Below are 18,844 nucleotides of genomic sequence, written 5' to 3'. Positions count from 1 at the left end.
ATTCTACTTATACCCCTTTCCCACTGGCCCAAAAACCCGTGTCAACCCACTAACAATCGGCTTTTGGTGGCAGTGGGAAAGGTGCAGCGACCCGCCTCGACCCGTGTCAATCAAACTGCTAAGTGACCCGCGTTAAAATCACCTCGGCTCTGATCGTCATGCAGTGTGAAAGCAAAACCCCGGGTCAACAGTCAACACTAGAGGTGTGCAAAATTTCCGATTCTTAGATTATTCGCGATTCGGCCGTGGAAGATTCGAGAACTATTCACAAACATCCAAATTCCGATTATTGAAATATGCGAAGCGGAAGTACACAACACTCAGCGCGCCACGCGGTCTACGGGATGGAACGGAGCGAGAGTAGCTAAACATCATGCTTCCCATTACCCGGCCCCTCGGGTAATGCCAATGCTCAACTCACGGCTCTAGCTCAACTCATGCAACGAGATAAAAAAACACAACAACATACCTGACTGCTGCCGAAAAGCTGCTACAAGTACATCCATATAATGTTACGGTGGATATCATTTATATAGGACTAGATGCATTATAGATGCGGTAGTGTTAGCAGCACATCTACAAAAAGCTAGATGCGGGCGTTATAAACGGCCGCCATCTTAAAGCAGTACACTTCCCTGCAAGGCTGTTGTAGCGAACCTTCCAAGCAAACCTAATTAACGTTTTATCTAAAATACTCCTAAATCGGTAAAATATTGACTTGAATCTATCTTTAAAATAGTTTTAAAACTTTCACATGTCGAATGTAGACAAAAGGGAAATTATGGAATAACGGGAGCAATTTTAACAAATTTAACGGTTGATTCACAACATTAAATTAATTGAATGTAGTTTAAAGCTGTTTATACAGAATGCGGACTGGAGTTTTTTATTTATATATGTTAACTTGATACTGAAATAGTAGTGTGGTTTAGCCTGAGAGTATTTTTGAACGATTTTGGAACTAATGTACAAAACATTAAAAAAAAAAAAAAAAAAAAGGAGGTGGGTGCATCAATAATCGTTTTATAATCGAATCGGAGCCTCTGAATCGTAACCGAATCGTTAGGTGCCCAGAGATTCCCAGCTCTAGTCAACACCCTAATTTACATCATGACGTAGGCTCTTACGTGATGCGCCATAACAACATGCCAGTCGCCTCCCATTTAACACGCCCCACAACCGTAGTAACGTCGATGCCAACAACAAAGCTATTAGAAGAAGAAGAATTCACGTCGCCTACGTTGCCTCAGCACAAGCAGAGTGTTGATCCTTTGCCGCATTTCGACCATTTTGAGGGCAGTAAAAACCATGAAAACAGAGAACACAAACGGAAAGGAGGCTTCCATAATGCTCTGCATTGTTTACTTCCTTGAACTGAATGAATTCGGTCGCACTTGTCAACTTTGATCTTAGCATGGTGACGTCACGTAACCTTACGCATGGCTGAGGAGGGGTGGGGGGGTTAGACGGGTGAAAAAAAAAAAAAAAAAAAAAGACACGGCTTTTTTTTTTGTCAGTGGGAAAGGTGCCAAATGCCAATTGCTAGTGGGTTGCATCGGCTTGGAAAAACGCACGTTGACCCACTAGTTTCAGTGGGAAAGGGGCATTAGTGACTTTATTTTTGCCAGAGATCCAGAGGTCTCCGTTTCACCAATAGACCCTACTCACCTACGTCACAAAATGATGTGTCGCTGTATCCGGCTGCCATATTGTCCATATTTTTTAGACCGATTCTAATTGTTTTCAATTAGTCGTGCAAGTTATAGAGCAATTCATGGAAGCCCCGGTTTTATCTGACGCTGTAAACTCATTGGATGCGTTGCATAAATGGCGTTATGTGGAAAGGCTTCAGTTTATCCATTCGCCAGATCCATATTTGATGCCTAAATCGATGTTTTTCGACCCGCTGTCTTCGCCGTCTTTGCCTGACATCTGCTACCCTGATATTTACAACTATTTTGTCCACACAAAATCAGCCTATTCTCACGAAAGTTTGAAAAACGTTAAGAGCTTGGAGGCTTATAAATACTTCGTTGCTGGTTGGGTGAAACAGGTCCTCGTCCACGAAAATTCGGCAGGAATCTATCTTGTGCTCGGGAAGGTGAGTTACGAAATTTTCAATTCAAAATCTTTTGTTCTTGCTAACATCCACTGTCAAGTAATGTACTTCATGTCATTTGTCAATGGAGCTAGGGCTTTTAATGTTTATATGGTTTAGCGATAGCACTCTCATTATATACATATATTAATATGTAATAAATATGAAGTGCGATAGCACTACTCCAGATTGTCCCTAGTTGAATTTATTTTTTGGCTTTTGACCTCAATAGTGAAATTGTAAATTAATTGTATGAAAACTGTCTTATTATCCCCTTATAATTATATATTTTCAGGTAGTTCATTCGCAACGTCTGAGTGTATGTTGTCGGCGATTAGCCTAGCAATTATCTTAATTGTGGTTGTCAGCCCAAAACCCTCTAAATATATAATAAATGCATCTTACCAGATATAAAATGACTACTACATATTCTGTGGTAGTCGTTTGGAGCCCAGTTTTCTCGTCGAATTGCAGCAGTCCATCTCGCTGTCCTCTCCGGGTCTCTCGGAATACGGTGAAACTTCAAGTCTCTCCGTCTATCTTCTCTGTTTTTGCAACCGACCGCCACACACGACTTCACCATTTTGATTATTAATGTTAACGAGCAGAAAAACACGCCATAATAGGAGGAATTTACGAAGCGCTAATGCATTATCATGACGAGTAGACGGACAACATGGCGTGGGGGCGTGGCTGTGACGTCACGTGAGTAGGGTCTATAGACGTCGCAACAATAACCACATGACTCCTTCATGGTTTTGGTGTATTTTTTGGCCTAATATGACCATGTACCGTATTGGCCCGATTATAAGACGGCCCTGAGTATAAGACGACCCCCTCTTTTTCAAGACTCAAGTTTGAAAAAAGACTTTTTGAACACCAAATTAATATTTATACAGAAATTAATTAATTAATTAATTATTAAATAGTTATTTTGCCTCTTTCAAATCTTAATATATGAACATTTAAATGTGTAAACTAAAGTGCAATCACATTCGGAAATGAATGGCTTCTGGTTTTTTAAATGTAAATAAACCAATCTATTGTTATAAAACAACAAAATTGCAATAACTGCATTAACCATCAAAGTGAAGTCTAACTGTAACTATAGTCTTGAAACAAATCTGAATAAGGAAAAACATTGCAATAAAATAATGCAATCTGGTTAAACTTGAGAGTAGCTGAGATCTGTCATGACAGAACCTCGCTTCAATGATATCTGGCGCCATCTAGCGTCGTGAATGGGGAGCGTAGCTGAGATCTGTCATGACAGAACATCGCTTTAATGATATCTGGCGCCATCTGGCATCGTGAATGGGTATGACGTCTAGACCGCGAATATAAGACGACCCCCTCTTTTTCATTCTTATTTCAATGCAAAAAAACACCATCTTATATTCGGGCCAATACGGTAATAGGTTACAGTACAGTAAAATAATAAGAGTAGTCACCGAAACATGTCAGGTAAATAAAACTACCTAAAACAATTGTCTGGGATAAAAGAAAAATTCAACTATCTATAAGTGTAGACAAAATGAACTAAATACAACAGTTTTTATAGATGAACTTGTGCTTGGAAAAAAAATATACCATTATTTTATTTTATTTTTTAATCTGAGAATGTAAGCAGTTACAATGTTACTCATGACTTGAGTATTCGTTTCAATGAATACTTCAACTTGAGTACATTTTTTGGATGACTACTTTTACTTGAGTAACGCTACTCTAAAATTTGTGGCTACTTTACCCAAATATGTCAATAAAAACCTAAAACAGAACCATATGTAGTACTTACCCTTGGTGGGTGGGGCCGTGGCAGGCAGAGACCTCCTCCCGGAGGAGTTGCCGCACCCAGGCTGCTGCGAGGCCAGACTCTGCTCCTCGCAGCAGCCAAGGCGGCGCAGGGCGTCGGCCAGCGCCGCCTTCAAAAGCTGGATGTCGTCCTCCTGAAGCTGAAGCCTCTGCTCCAAGTGAGACACGCGGTCCTCCATGTCCAAGTTGCTACCCGCTGACATGGTGTCGTCTGAAGGGGGGCACAGGATTTTGCACGTAAATTCATGCTAAATCATCAAACTTAAGAAGTCTAGCATTCAGTTTTAAAGTGGCCATTTTAAACCTATTCTGTCTTATGTCATTTTCGGCATGGTTTCTTGAGACTTTTTTTGTGGGCTTACTCATGTGAGACATCCCTATCAAAACACCATTAATGCAAAAGCTACCATCAATAATAGGCGTGGGAACCTCTTGGTACATCACGATACGATACGATTTCCGATACAAAGCTCATGATAACAATGATCTGACGATATGGCGATACAACAATTATCGATACATTGGTCATGAAATCATTCTATGATATTCTACAAACGATTAATAAACAGAAAAACAAGGTTCTGCTGTGAATTGGAATGAGTTTATCACTAGTAGACGTCCAATCCATTTGAAGTGGGAGGGTGGCAGCGAATGAACGTCCGTTCGTTCCGTCAGTGGCAGCCAATGCCAGGCAATGAGGTAATTTTGGGCCATTTAAGGTCATTTACAGTGGGGCAAATAAGTATTTAGTCAACCACTAATTGTGCAAGTTCTCCCACTTGAAAATAAGAAGAAGCATTTCAAGGTCCTGGAGTGGCCTAGCCAGTCTCCAGATCTCAACCCCATAGAAAATCTGTGGAGGGAGTTGAAAGTCCTTGGTTGCCCAACGACAGCCCCAAAACATCACTGCTCTAGAGCAGATCTGCATGCAGGAATGGGCCAAAATACCAGCAACGGTGTGTGAAAAGCTTGTGAAGAGTTAAAGAAAACATTTGGCCTCTGTTATTGCCAACAAAGGGTACATAACAAAGTTTTGAGATGAACTTTTGGTATTGACCAAATACTTATTTTCCACCATGATTTGCAAATAAATTCTTTAAAAATCAAACAATCTGATTTTCTGTTTTTTTTTTCTCCACATTCTGCCTCTCATGGTTGAGGTTTACCCATGTTGACAATTACAGGCCTCTCTAATCTTTTCAAGTAGGAGAACTTGCACATTTGGTGGTTGACTAAATACTTATTTGCCCCACTACCAGTCTTTTTCAGTTACTTCCTGTTGACTTTTGGGGTATTTTATGGGTCACTTCCTGTTTATTTTGAGTTACATAACAGGAAGTGACCTGGGAATCACCCAAATGAATAGGCAGTGACTCAAACTCAACAGGAAATGACCTAAAATGAACAGAAAGTGACCTGTAAATGCCCTGAAAATCAGACAGAATGACTGTGACTGCTCTGGTTTAAATAGATTGGGCGTCAAGCACCGTCAATGTAGCCTTAGAGTTAACTGAGACACTATCGTGTTGGAAGGTTTTGGTAGCAACTTGTTGGTTCCTTTTCATTCATTTTTTTAAGACATTGACACCTTTTTAAAACGATATCTCGATTCTTGGCAGGAGCATATAGATAACCTTTGGGGATACAAAGTATCAAGATATATCACCATTTCGATATTTTGTCACACCCCTAATCTATAATATTAACTTTTTTGTTTTCTAATAGCGTTTCTTCAGCACGCTGTCCGGCCCAAACCGTTTGACCTACCGACACCATTCATACCAGAATTCTCATGCAACCTTGACGCTCTTTTATTCGACACCCCAAAGATGGCAGTTCACCCAAAAACTGCGTTTAGGGGGTAAAAAGTGAAATTTCGAAACGTTATTTGTCCTTCACCTTTTGTCCAAATCACATCGTTTATACTCGGGCTGTCCCAAACGATTATTTTTCTCCCGATCATTCAGCAGACTTTTTTAACGACTAATTGACTAGTCTAATAATTTTTAATTAACTTTTGTTTTTGCTGATCTGGCAATTAAATTTTTGAAAATCCATAAAATGCTAGCGAGCCTGAAACGGCATGCTTCAAACCAAAATGGTGGATTTTCCATGTTTCATTAGGTATGGCTCCTTCAGCCTTTACTGTGGGTCTCCTCATGAAAGACATGCCCACCAAATATCAGGTTGCTCGTCAAACTATTGCTGGAGGCTGAATTCTTTTGAAAACTCAGAAACATGGCATCAAGTCGAAAATGGCAAACGTCCTGTGTCTAACCATGTTTGACATTTTCCCACAGACGAGTAGAACAAAAGTGATTATATGAAACCCGATCAAATTCAATAGTTCAAAAGAGGACATAAGAGGACAAAGCAACTCTTCCATTTTCAATGATGACATCACCATTGGCACAGCGTTAGCAAAAAAACATTTTTAATCTGTGCTCCAGAGTGGCAGATTACACTCCAACACAAGCGCCCTCATTCACTACAGATGCCCGCGACATTGCGATCCAATCAAAAGTGAGCGATAAAGCAGACGGGAAGTGGTGGGAGCCTCTTTTGCATAAACCGCATCAAGATGGGGGTCGTAAAATGAATAACACAAACGCTGTAAAACGTTTCACTTCCTCAACACAGTGGCAGTGCTTGTCTTTGTAGGGCGTGCAAACATGCATACATTTTCTGAAAACTTGGGGCATTTTTTAAAATAAGTTTTAATAGCAATACGGTCATATTTACTTCTAAAATGATTTTCATTTAAAGAGAGAAAAAAGGGTCAATTTAGCCCTTACAGGGCACTCATTGAATTTATTGGCTATCGTTTACTGCGCTTGAGGTTCAATCCATTTTGATTGGGAGAACTGCCCCCCCAGTCAAAATGGATTGGACGTCTAGAATATCAATGGCACTGAAACGTGAGCATTTGCAGCCAGTTCATCTAGGTTAAATTAAATGGGTGTCTGTTGTTGTCAATGGTAGGTTAAAAAAAATGCGTTATTAGGAGGCGTAACCATAGTGTACATTGGTATAAAAAAGTATCTGAACCTTGAAATTTCTCACATTTCTCCATAAAATCACCATGAAATGTGATCTGATCATTGTCAAAATCACACAGATGAATAAACAGTGTCTGTTTCAACTAAAACCACCCAAACATTTATAGGTTTTCATATTTTAATGAGGACAGCATGCAAACAATGACAGAAGGGGGGAAAATAAACAAATGAACCCTCTGCCTAAGGAGACAAAGAGCTATTGAAACCAATTTTTACCAAACAATTAAAGTTGGGTGTGTGCCCAATCACTGATGAGTGGTTCAAAGCTGCCCTGTCCACTATAAAACACACACCTAGTAAGAATTGTCTTGATGAGAATCATTGTCTGGTGTGCATCGTGGCTCGGTCAAAAGAGATGTCTGAAGTAGGCCTGTTGCGATAACAAATTTTAGTGTGCGATAATTTATCTAATAAATTATTGCGATATGCGATATTATTGCGCCCCCCCCCACAATTTTTTTAAAACCAATTTACAATAATACAGTGAGAATACAGTATATATTAATAGATCAAGTACACCCATTTAAACGCGATAAGAAATCACAACTAAAAACAATAGACCACACAGAAACACAGAATAAATAAAACGTGTTTTTCAAGGGAAAAAAAAATACAATTGCAGTTAATAACTTAAGCACTTAGGCAAATGAAAACTTTTCCCCTCATAGCCTCTGGTTCCATAGGGATGCAACGATACAGTTAAGTCACGGTTCGGTACGACTTTCGATATGGGGCACACAATTTTCGATCTGATTCAATACATTTAATGCTCTGAAAAAAAAAAGAACTATTTTTTGTTTCTTGTTTTTTTTCTTTTTTTCTTTTTGCAAACGAGCAAAAATTAAATTCCCATCATATAAACAAGCATTTTAGTGCATAATATCTATGTGCTGACTTCTTACTGATCTGAAGAAATTTAGTATAAAAGTGCTGAGAACAATCTTTACTGTTTGTAAAGTGAGGCGGGGCACACTATTGATTGCTACAGCTCTCATAGCAGCTAGGTTTTCCACATGAGCAAGACATCCTATTTGTGGTCACAATCCATCTGTGTCACGTACTGAATGAACAATATTTGCAGCATTATCTATAGTCACTGGTATGGATTGATTTGGCCTTCTTAACTTCCATTCAGTTTATAATTCATCGATGTAGTATATGGACTACGTGTCCCACAATCACTCCGTGCTCACGTAGCCAATGGCATGGAACGTAGCACATCTAGTTTGCTATTTCATGATATCTAGTGTGTGCGCGCATTAAAAAAGTTAGCAAACGCCACAGAAGTCACTTCTGCTCATGACTGCACAACACCATCATATGACAATCGACTTTCAAACACAGGAGGAGGACGAGTTTGAAGATCGGCGCTCTTAATTTGCCACTCAAATATCCGGCGATGTGCCGAAAAATAGCCGCTGCGCGTGAAATGTCACCCCTGACGGGAGCGCCAATACGTCGACAACACCAGCACGCTGGAGATGGTCCGCAGTCAATCCGGAGCACTGACGCGGCCGTGATACGTTGAACAATAGGATATAATGGGAACGATTGGCTCTGGCGCTATTTTTTTGCCGGACCTGGAACGAAGATGCATTTTGCGCAGTTGGTAACAAGGAATCCGAACTTTTAACAGCATGTCTGCCGTACGCGGGCACGCACGCGATAAATCGCAGCTGAAAAATTACCGCCTTCATTTTTATTTATCGTGCGATAAATGGAATTATTGCATATCGCGACAGGCTTAGTCTGAAGACCAGCAATCAAGGAACGGTGATCTGTATACAGCTGGGAAAAGATACAAAACTTCTTTAAAAGTCTGGATGTTCATCAATCAACAGTCAGAGAAGCTGTCTACAAATGGAGAGAGTTTGGCACTGTTGCTTCTCGCCCAAAGATGACACCAAGAGTTCAGCATAGAATACTCAGAAAGGTAAAATAGAACTCTCGAGTGTCTGCTAAAGACTGACAGAAATCACTGGCACAGTCCACTATCTCGGCACACATCCACTATATGTAAAACTTTGGCCAATGATGGTGTTCATTGGAGGACTCCACAGAGGAAGCCACAGCTACTAACAAAAAAAAAAAAAAAAAAAAAAAAAAAAAAAAAAACATTGTTGCTCCTTTAATGTTCAGAAAAAGGCTATTGGACACTCCACAGATTAGTCCTGATCGATGTGCCAGACTAATCTGCAGCTACAGGAAGCGTCTGGTTGACATTATAGCTGCCAAAGGAAAATATTCGATGTGATGGTTCACTTTCTTATTTTCCCCCCCTTCTGTCATTGTTTGCGTACTATCCTTATTAAAATATGAAAACCTATAAATGTTTGGGTGGTTTTAGTTGAAGCAGAAACTGTTTTTTCATCTGTGGGATTTTGACAAAGATCAGATCACATTTGATGGTGATTTTATGGAGAAATGTGAGAAATCCCAAAAAGTTCAGATACTTTTTCATACCACTGTATTTCGGTTTTTACTCATTTAAATGTTATTTTTATTAGCATTTCAATAATTTATAATTGTATTTATTCACAGAACAATACAAAATAATGATGAATAAATAAAAACACTTGTCTAATAAATGTTTATAAAGTATTTAGCCTGCAAGACCCAAGTGATGTCCATGTATGTAGACGCTGAGTCTTTCTGGGGCTTTTTTTATTATTATTATTTCTTTCATTATTATTATTTTTTTTTTTATCACCAAAATAGTCGATTTCCCATAAAAAGGCTTAGGGTGTGTGGGTTAGCAACCCGCGGCTCTAGAGCCGCATGCGAGTCTTTGGCACTGCCCTAGTGGCTCCCTGCAGCTTTTTTAAAAATGTTTGAAAACAAAAAATGTGTTTGTGTGTCATTGCGCCGTTTAGCTGCAAGATTTGCATTATAATACACAGATGCTTTTTTTTTCCCAATACAAAAATTAACACACACTATAGGTGAAATAGAACGCTGTCCTTGTAGTAGCCTAGTAGTAGTACGTAGACTATCCAGCATGCGTGTATACGGCTATTGTGCACACCTTGTATGGAGAAAAAGTGCGAGTAAGACAAATTTGGACCGAAATGGCCGTTTTTGGATGGGAAAAACAAAATAAGATGTTGTGAGTGACTTCAGGGAACCCTGGTTGATGATGATGATGAGAGTTAAATTTGGCTGCTGAGGCGAAGGTCTGCCCTCTCGGAGTCCTCATTTAGTTTTTACAACATTTAACACATTTATACATTTTACTGAGAAAAAACTAAAAATGTATATTGCCCAAATAATACTGTAAAATGAAAGTTTTCCATTGTTAACATTATTTTTTATTTTTTATATATTTTATATTTTCTTTAGTCGTTTTTGTGGTAAAGCTATATACAGTATAATTTTTATTTGCTGTAATTAAATGTATTCAATGCAGTTAAAAAACCATTATTTGTTCTACAGTTTTTTGCTGTATGTTATTACTCATAGTTTTTTACAGTATGGAGTTATGGACGTCCATCACTATCAATGGCAGTGAATGAGTTAATGATGAGGATTAAAAAAGCTGCTCTGTGGTGCAAAAAAGGTGCAGTGTCATAGACTGCTGATCAATATCACCTACAAAGGCACACACACATCTGCTTGCTATTCATCCAGCAGCCCAGATAGCAGCAAGGTGAGGTTTTAAAGGGAGCTAAGGTCATGTGACGGCTGCCAGGAAGCATATAAATTTCCATAAAAGAGGATGAAGATGAGGAAGGTTGACATGGATGATGAGGATGGGGCTGGTCCGGCCTACCTGCCATCTTGCCCGCTTGCTGGCTGTTCTCCATCAAAGTGTCCGCAGAGCAACAGTCAGGGAGGCGTCGCGTCCACTCAGCACAAACCCCGCCCCGGCTCGGCTCATTCAACCCCCCACCCTGCTAACTCACTCTTCCTTGTGACCACACCTACTTCCTGCTTCCATCACCCTATCGTCAGCATCATTACGGACAGACACCGGCTGGCAACACAAAGTCAATGACACACACATAGGGCTGCAGCTATCGATTTAATTAAATAATCAGTTATTCTATCGATTAGTTCGTTCGTATAATCGAGTAATCGGATTACAAACATTTAGTGCGTTGCAGAACAAATTTAAGGAGATGTAAAAGAGAAAGAAGTGTTTATGCTTGAATTAAAATTTATTTTGGACTGCTAAGATCGCACTTTTAAGATAGCATTAAATGCGAATACAAAATAAAATACCTGAGTGTTTCTTAACACTATTCAGAATTAAGCCTGTCGCAATATGCAATAATTCCATTTATCGCACGATAAATAAAAATGAAGGCGGGAATTTTTCCGCTGCGATTTATCACCTCCCGTGCACGTGCGTGCGCGCGTGCGGCTGACGTGCTGTTAAAAATTCGGCTTCCTTATTACCAATTAGGCAAAATGCATTTTCGTTCTGGGTCCGGCAAAAAAATAGCGCCGGAGCAAATTTGTTCCCATTATATCTTATTGTTCAACGTATAATGGCCGCGTCAGTGCTCGGGATTGACTGCGGACCATCTCCGGCGTGCCGGTCCACCGGTGGTCCTCCTCCGTTCGCCAGTCTTTATAAGTTAAGGTGACAGTTCTTATTGTGGTAACATCGCCAAAGAAATCACCAGCTTCGTCAGGTTTCTAATCATTTATTCCATCAACTCGCCGAGTGTCCACTGCTGTTGATGCCAGGATCGAAACAGAAAGTAAAATAGCGCTCTCCTGCTCACCGTCTGCCCCGTTCAGTCCGCCACATTAGAACCCAATTTGTTACATTATTACAGTTAGTGTACTGTATTATTATTATTATTGCTAGTTAGAGCTGGGAATCTTTGGGCACCTAACGATTCGATTACGATTACGATTCAGAGGCTCCGATTTGATTATAAAACGATTGTTGATGCACCCCCCTCCTTTTGTTTTTTGTTTTTTTAAATGTTTTGTACATTAGTTCCAAAATTGTTCAAAAATACTCTCAGGATAAACCAAACTACTATTTCAGTATCAAGTTAACATATAGCAGTAAACAAATATACAAAAATAACAGTAAATAAAAAACTCCAGTCCCCATTCTGTATCAGCAGCTTTAAACTACATTCAATTAATTTAATGTTGTGAATCAACTGTTAAAGTTGTTAAAATTGCTCCCGTTATTCCATAATTTCCCTTTTGTCTACTTTCGACATGTGAAAGTTTTAAAACTATTTTTAAAGATAGATTCAAGTCAATATTTTACCGATTTAGGAGTATTTTAGATAAAAAGTTAATTAGGTTTGCTTGGAAGGTTCGCTACAACAGCCTTGCAGGGAAGTGTACTGCTTTAAGATGGCGGCCGTTTACTAACGCCCGCATCTAGCTTTTTGTAGATGTGCTACTAACGCTACCGAATCTATATTGCATCTAGTCCTATATAAATGATATCTACCATAACATTATGTGGATGTACTTTGGAGCAGCTTTTCGGCAGCAGTCAGGTATGTTGTTGTGTTTTTTTTAATCTCGTGGCATGAGTTGAGCTAGAGCCGTGAGTTGAGCATTGGCATTACCCGAGGGGCCGGGTAATGAGAAGCATGATGTTTAGCTACTCTCGCTTCGTTCCTCATTGCGTCCCGAAGACCGCGCGGCGCGCTGAGTGTGTTGTACTTCCGCTTTACTTGGCATATTTCAATAATCGGAATTTGGATGTTTGTGAATCGTTCTCGAATCTTCCACGGCCGAATCGCGAATAATCTAAGAATCGGAAATTTTGCACACCTCTATTGCTAGTATTATATTATTGTTATTCTGATTTTTATTCATATTTTATTTGTTTTTCTCTTTGTAATTGCTATTTGCAATAGTAACAGCAGTATTTATTAAGGATGTAGAGTGGGTTTTTGGGCTGTAGAACGAATTAATGGAGTTATAATGTATTCTTAAGGGGAAATCCTGCTCGACATACGACCATTTCGACTTACAAACAAGCTCTTGGAACGAATTAACTTCGTATGTAGAGGTACCTACAATAAACAAGGAACGCCATAGCAGAAGCTATGAGGGGAAACGTTTTCATTTGCCAAGATGCTTAAATTATTAAGTGGGATTTTATTTTTTTCTTAAAAAAAAAAAAAAACATTTCATTTATTCTGTGTTACTGTGCAGTATTAATATTGTTGTCTTTTACTTAAAAGAGGCATGGTCTATTGTTTTTAGTTGTGATTTCTTAAAAAGTATTTTTGAATTTAAGAGTAAGCATTTATTGCATTTAAATGGGTGTACGTGATCGATTAATACATACTGTATTCTCACAGTGTAATTGTAATTTAGTTTTTTTAAATGGGGGGTGCAATAATATCGCAATAAATTATTGCACACTAAAATTTGTTATCGCGACAGGCCTATTCAGAATTGCACTTTCAGTTCACAAGAGCAATAAATGCATTTAAAAATAAATCAAAATACCTGATCTTAGCCTCAAACTGTATAAAAAAAAAAATAAATTAATGAGACTCTAAGGACAGCAAAAGAACAATTGGCTAACTTGCATAGCAAAAGTCCACAAGCTTAAATGCTACAAAAAAATTTTATAACAATGCTCAACAAATTGTGCAACTACATATTCCCATAAAAACCTGCTAAATATACCTCTAAACTGAAGTACAAATGCATAAACAAACAAAAACTTACAACCTTATGTCGGTCTTAACAGGGAGTAGCTGGATTTAGTCAGGTCAGACGGGTTACATCATATTCACTGTTGCCACTAGAGGGAAGTGTATCCACCCAAATTAATAAAACTAAATGCAACACTTGCAAAACAATGCATTACACTCCAACTTAGGGGTCGGGAACCTTTTTGGTTGAGAGAGCCATGAAAACCACATATTTTTTAAATGCAATTCCGTGACAGCATTACAATATGTTTAAAACTAAAAATACAAGTAGTGTGTGCATTTTATGTAATTTAAACACTTTTAAAGCTTAATAAGTGTCCGAATTATTTTTAATAACATGTTAAGCTTTTGCTAATCAATGATGAGTATTTCTTACCATTAATTCGACTTATGGTGCTGCATGGTTTGGCTGATGGCTTTGTAGTCTGGTAGCTACTTGGTGGGGTTAAGCCTCATGCAGGCGTTGAGAAACTTAGGACGAGTCTTTTCATGTTCACGAAGCGCCACGAATCCTGTTTTTCCCCACCACGTACGGAGCACCACCAGTGCACACAGAAACAAGCTTATCCATCAGTAGATTTTTTTTTCTTTGGCGAACTCAGTGAAAGACTTGAATGAATCCTTCCCTCTTGCTGTCACTTTCATCGACAAAACCTTGCAATCACCCTGAACTGGGATGGACTGCAAAGCGAGAGGAAAAAAAAAGCCACATTTACAGTGGGGCAAATAAGTATTTAGTCAACCACTAATTGTGCAAGTTCTCCCACTTGAAAATATTAGAGAGGCCTGTAATTGTCAACATGGGTAAACCTCAACCATGAGAGACAGAATGTGGAAAAAAAGAAAAGAAAATCACATTGTTTGATTTTTAAAGAATTTATTTGCAAATCATGGTGGAAAATAAGTTTGTTCAACACCAAAGGTTAATCTCAATACTTTATTATGTATCCTTTGTTGGCAATAACGGAGGCCAAATGTTTTCTGGAACTCTTCACAACCTTTTCACACACTGTTGCTGGTATTTTGGCCCATTCCTCCATGTAGATCTCCTCTAGAGCAGTGATGTTTTGGGGCTGTCATTGGGCAACATGGACTTTCAACTCCCTCCAGATTTTCTATAGGGTTGAGATCTGGAGACTGGCTAGGCCACTCCAGGACCTTGAAATGCTTCTTACGAAGCCACTCCTTTGTTGCCCTGGCTGTGTGTTTGGGATCATTGTCATGCTGAAAGACCCAGCCACGTCTCATCTTCAATGCCCTTGCTGATGGAAGGAGATTTTCACTCAAAATCTCTCGATACATGGCCCCATTCATTCATTCCTTTACACAGATAAGTCGTCCTGGTCCATTTGCAGAAAAACAGCCCCAAAGCATGATGTTTCCACCGCCATGCTTCACAGTGGGTATGGTGTTCTTCGGATGCAATTCAGTATTCTTTCTCCTCCAAACACGAGAACCTGTGTTTCTACCACAAAGTTCTATTTTGGTTTCATCTGACCATAACACATTTTCCAGTCCTCTTCTGGATCATCCAAATGCTCTCTAGCGAACCGTAGATGGGCCTGGACGTGGGCTTCAGCAGGGGGACACGTCTGGCAGTGCAGGATTTGAGTCCCTGGCAGCGCATTGTGTTACTGATAGTAGCCTTTGTTACTGTGGTCCCAGCTCTCTAGGTCATTCACGAGGCCCCCCCGTGTGGTTCTGGGATTTTTGCTCACCGTTCTTGTTGTCATTTTGACGCCACAGGGTGAGATCTTGCATGGAGCCCCAGATCGAGGGAGATTATCAGTGGTATTGTATGTCTTCCACTTTCTAATAATTGCTCCCACAGTTGATTTCTTTACACCAAGCGTTTTACCTATTGCAGATTCAGTCTTCCCAGCCTGGTGCAGGTCTACAATTTTGTCTCTGGTGTCCTTCGACAGCTCCTTGGTCTTGGCCATAGCGGAGTTTGGAGTGTGACTGACTGAGCTTGTGGACAGGTGTCTTTTAAACCGATAATGAGCTAAAACAGGTGCCATTAATACAGGTAACGAGTGGAGCCTCGTTAGACCTCGTTAGAAGAAGTTAGACCTCTTTGACAGCCAGAAATCTTGCTTGTTTGTAGGTGACCAGATACTTATTTCCCACTCTAATTTGGAAATAAATTCTTTAAAAATCAAACAATGTGATTTTCAGTTTTTTTCCACATTCTGTCTCTCATGGTTGAGGTTTACCCATGTTGACCTCTCTAATATTTTTAAGTAGGAGAAATTGCACAATTGGTGGTTGACTAAATATTTATTTTCCCCATTGTATGTCCTTCACTTGCGTTGCCTCAATTTGATTTGACATGATGGTACAATCGTGAACAGTTCTTGCTGATGTTAAAGTAAATGTTAAAGTTGTTAAAATTGCTACCGTTTTTGCATTAGTTCCCTTCTGTCTACTTTCAACATGTTAAAGTTTTAAAACTGTTTCATCATTTAAAGATAGATTCAAGTCAAGATTTTGCCGATTTAGGAGCATTTTAGATAAAAAATTACTTAAGTTCGCTAGGAAGGTTCACTACAACAGAGCCTTTCTGAGAAGTCTAAGGCTTCAAAATGGCGGCTGTTTATTAACGCTGCCGTCTGTCATTTCGCATGTAGTTCTATAAGCATGTGATATCTAGGCATGGATGGCTGTCGGCTACAGTCAGGAAACATTGGAGCCACCTAGCCTAGCATCGCGTTTGCTACAGCGTCACAACAAACTCTTCTCGCCCAGTGTCTCTGACTTTTCTTGCGTAATTCAACCAACATAGTAACGCATCGTAGCGCACATTGTCTCGTTCCCGAAATGGTGACAAAATCTGAACGGAGAAAAAAAAAACCATAATGCACGAAAAACGTACAGATTTTGAACGTACGGCGTACACATTTAAAAATCCGTGCTCACTTGTACAAATTACGCCCAAACCGTGCAACTTGACAGGTATGGGTTCGGCTAGCGCGATTCCGGCGGTCTGGCTAGAAGGTCAGATTCCTTCAGTTACTATGCACAAAAGATTTTTGTTTGTTTGTTTTTGTTTTGTTTTTTTAATTATACTTAGGGGGAAAACATCTCTTTCCAATGCTGTTAAATCTGAATAAATACATTGAACACCCCCCACCCATTTTAATCTCTAATTCACAGATTTTCGATTTTTGCGAGGGGTGGGGGCTCCCCATTAACGGCGAAAAACCAGGGATCACTGTACAGTGGTACCTCGACATACGATCGCTTCGACAAACGATCTTTTCGACATCCGACGTAAAATTTGACTCGCCATTTGTTTCTATAGACCCTACTCACATGACGTCACAACCACGCCTCCGCGCCATATTGTCCGTCAACTCGTCGTGTTGACGCATTACCGCTATGTAAATTCCTCCTATTATGGCGTGTTTTTCTGCTCGTTAACATTAATAATCAAAATGGTGAAGGCGTGTGTGGCGATCGGTTGCAATAACAGAGAAGATAGACGGAGAGACTTGAAGTTCTACCGTATTCCGAGAGACCCGGAGAGGAGAGCGAGATGGACTGCTGCAATTCGACGAGAAAACTGGGCTCCAAACGATTACCACAGATTATGTAGTAGTCATTTTATGTCTGGTAAGATGATATTTAGAGGGTTTGGGGCTGACAACCACAATTAAGATCATTGCTAGGCTAATCGCCGACAACATACCGTTTCAAATTCAAGATGCTTATTTGTTCCACCATCTTCATTTTTTGAATAATATTTAGCTGGTAACAAGTGAAAGAAGCTGGCCTCGTCTACGGATCATCGGTTAAACAGGGGTGTCCAAACTTTTTGCAAAGGGGGCCAGATTTGGTGTGGTAAAAATGCGGGGGGCTACCTGGGCTGATTTACGTAGAACAATACATTTAAAGAAATTTTAGCAAACCCTTCTGTGTGTCACATTTGCTTTATTTATTTATTTTTTTATTTCATAATTTCAACTATCTCGCCTTTGTGGCGTTCTCTTTCGACCCTTGGGCTCTTGCGAAATACTGCTGCTGTGAAATTAAATTAGCTTCAAGTTGCTTCAATTTCTCGTTGCGTATCTTCCGCGACTGTCTTTTTGCAAATGAGGCAGACACAGTTGTGTATTTTATTGAAGAAATAGTCCAATATGCAACTATCCTTGACGCGTCGCAGTCAACTTTTTTTTTTTTTGTTGATTGTCGCCATTTTAGAAAATTGGAAGTAAAGGGTCACACGGGGTAATGTTGCTTAGAGTGCTGCTCTTAAAGTTTTTCAAACTTTCGTAAGAATAGGCTGATTTTGTGTGGACAAGATAGTTGTAGATATCAGGGTAGCAGATGTCAGGCAGAGAGGGCGAAGACAGCGGGTCGAAAAATATCGATTTAGGCATCAAATATGGATCTGGGGAATGGATAGACTGAAGCTTTTCCACATAACGCCTTTTATGCAACGCATCCAATGAGTTTACAGCTTCTGAAAGCACCAGTGTTCTGCCAAAATATCCTACATCGGCGAAACGTGCTACATTAGTCGAATTTGACACCCAGAGTACTACCGTGCGGTCTAAACTTGTTTTGTTTAGATGCATACAGGAATAACTTACTAAAAAAATGCCTGCAGAAAATACTTAAATGTAGTTATATCAAATAAAGACGGTTTAAATACGCTACATGGCTAATGTGGTCAATTGCTTCAAAGCTAACACAAAAAAACACAATGGTTAAAAGTATGAGAGGGTAATACATGCAAAAAGTATCTTTGAGGCCGTGAAAAGGTTCTAAATAACTAAATAAAAACAAAAATAGTGAGTACTCGCCGCTTCTAACCGATGTGCGCATGCGTGTGGATGCATGCGCAAGCGCCCTGAGCATTGTGTAGGACGTTTCGCCGCGTAGTAAGGAATGGCCGAACACCTGTTCTGAAACCATTGAGAATACGGATAAACACTGACGGATAATATGGCGGCCGGATACAGCGACACGCCATTCTGTGACGTTGGTGAGTAGGGTGACTAGGGTCTATATCCGACGACATGCTCGAAATATAACGACATGACAGCACCGGAGACGAACGCACAGCGAATTTTCTTGTGTGAGAAATCAACTCAGGTTTAAAAAAGATTGGTACAGGTGGTGAAACAGGCAAAAAAGGTGACGCTTACCTTCTAAATGAAGATGCAAGGTATAGAGAAATATGAGCGTGGGGTGCGCATCAGTGAGTTGGCTCAACA

General features: G+C 39.8%; 1 protein-coding gene across 1 annotated transcript in view; it reads right to left on the bottom strand.

The window, feature by feature from the left end:
- LOC130911164 (echinoderm microtubule-associated protein-like 2) overlaps window positions 1-18,844 on the bottom strand; it is a 60,300-nt gene that overhangs the window by 38,945 nt on the left and 2,511 nt on the right. The window contains exon 2 of the mRNA XM_057828943.1: window positions 3,894-4,121. Coding sequence (XP_057684926.1) covers window positions 3,894-4,121 — 228 coding nt within the window. The remainder of the gene's footprint in view (window positions 1-3,893; window positions 4,122-18,844) is intronic.

This window comes from Corythoichthys intestinalis, unplaced genomic scaffold (assembly GCF_030265065.1).
Source record: "Corythoichthys intestinalis isolate RoL2023-P3 unplaced genomic scaffold, ASM3026506v1 HiC_scaffold_23, whole genome shotgun sequence".
Lineage (NCBI taxonomy): Eukaryota > Metazoa > Chordata > Actinopteri > Syngnathiformes > Syngnathidae > Corythoichthys > Corythoichthys intestinalis.
The sequence above is the reverse complement of the archived record's forward strand: the minus strand, read 5'-3'. Positions and strand labels throughout refer to the sequence as shown.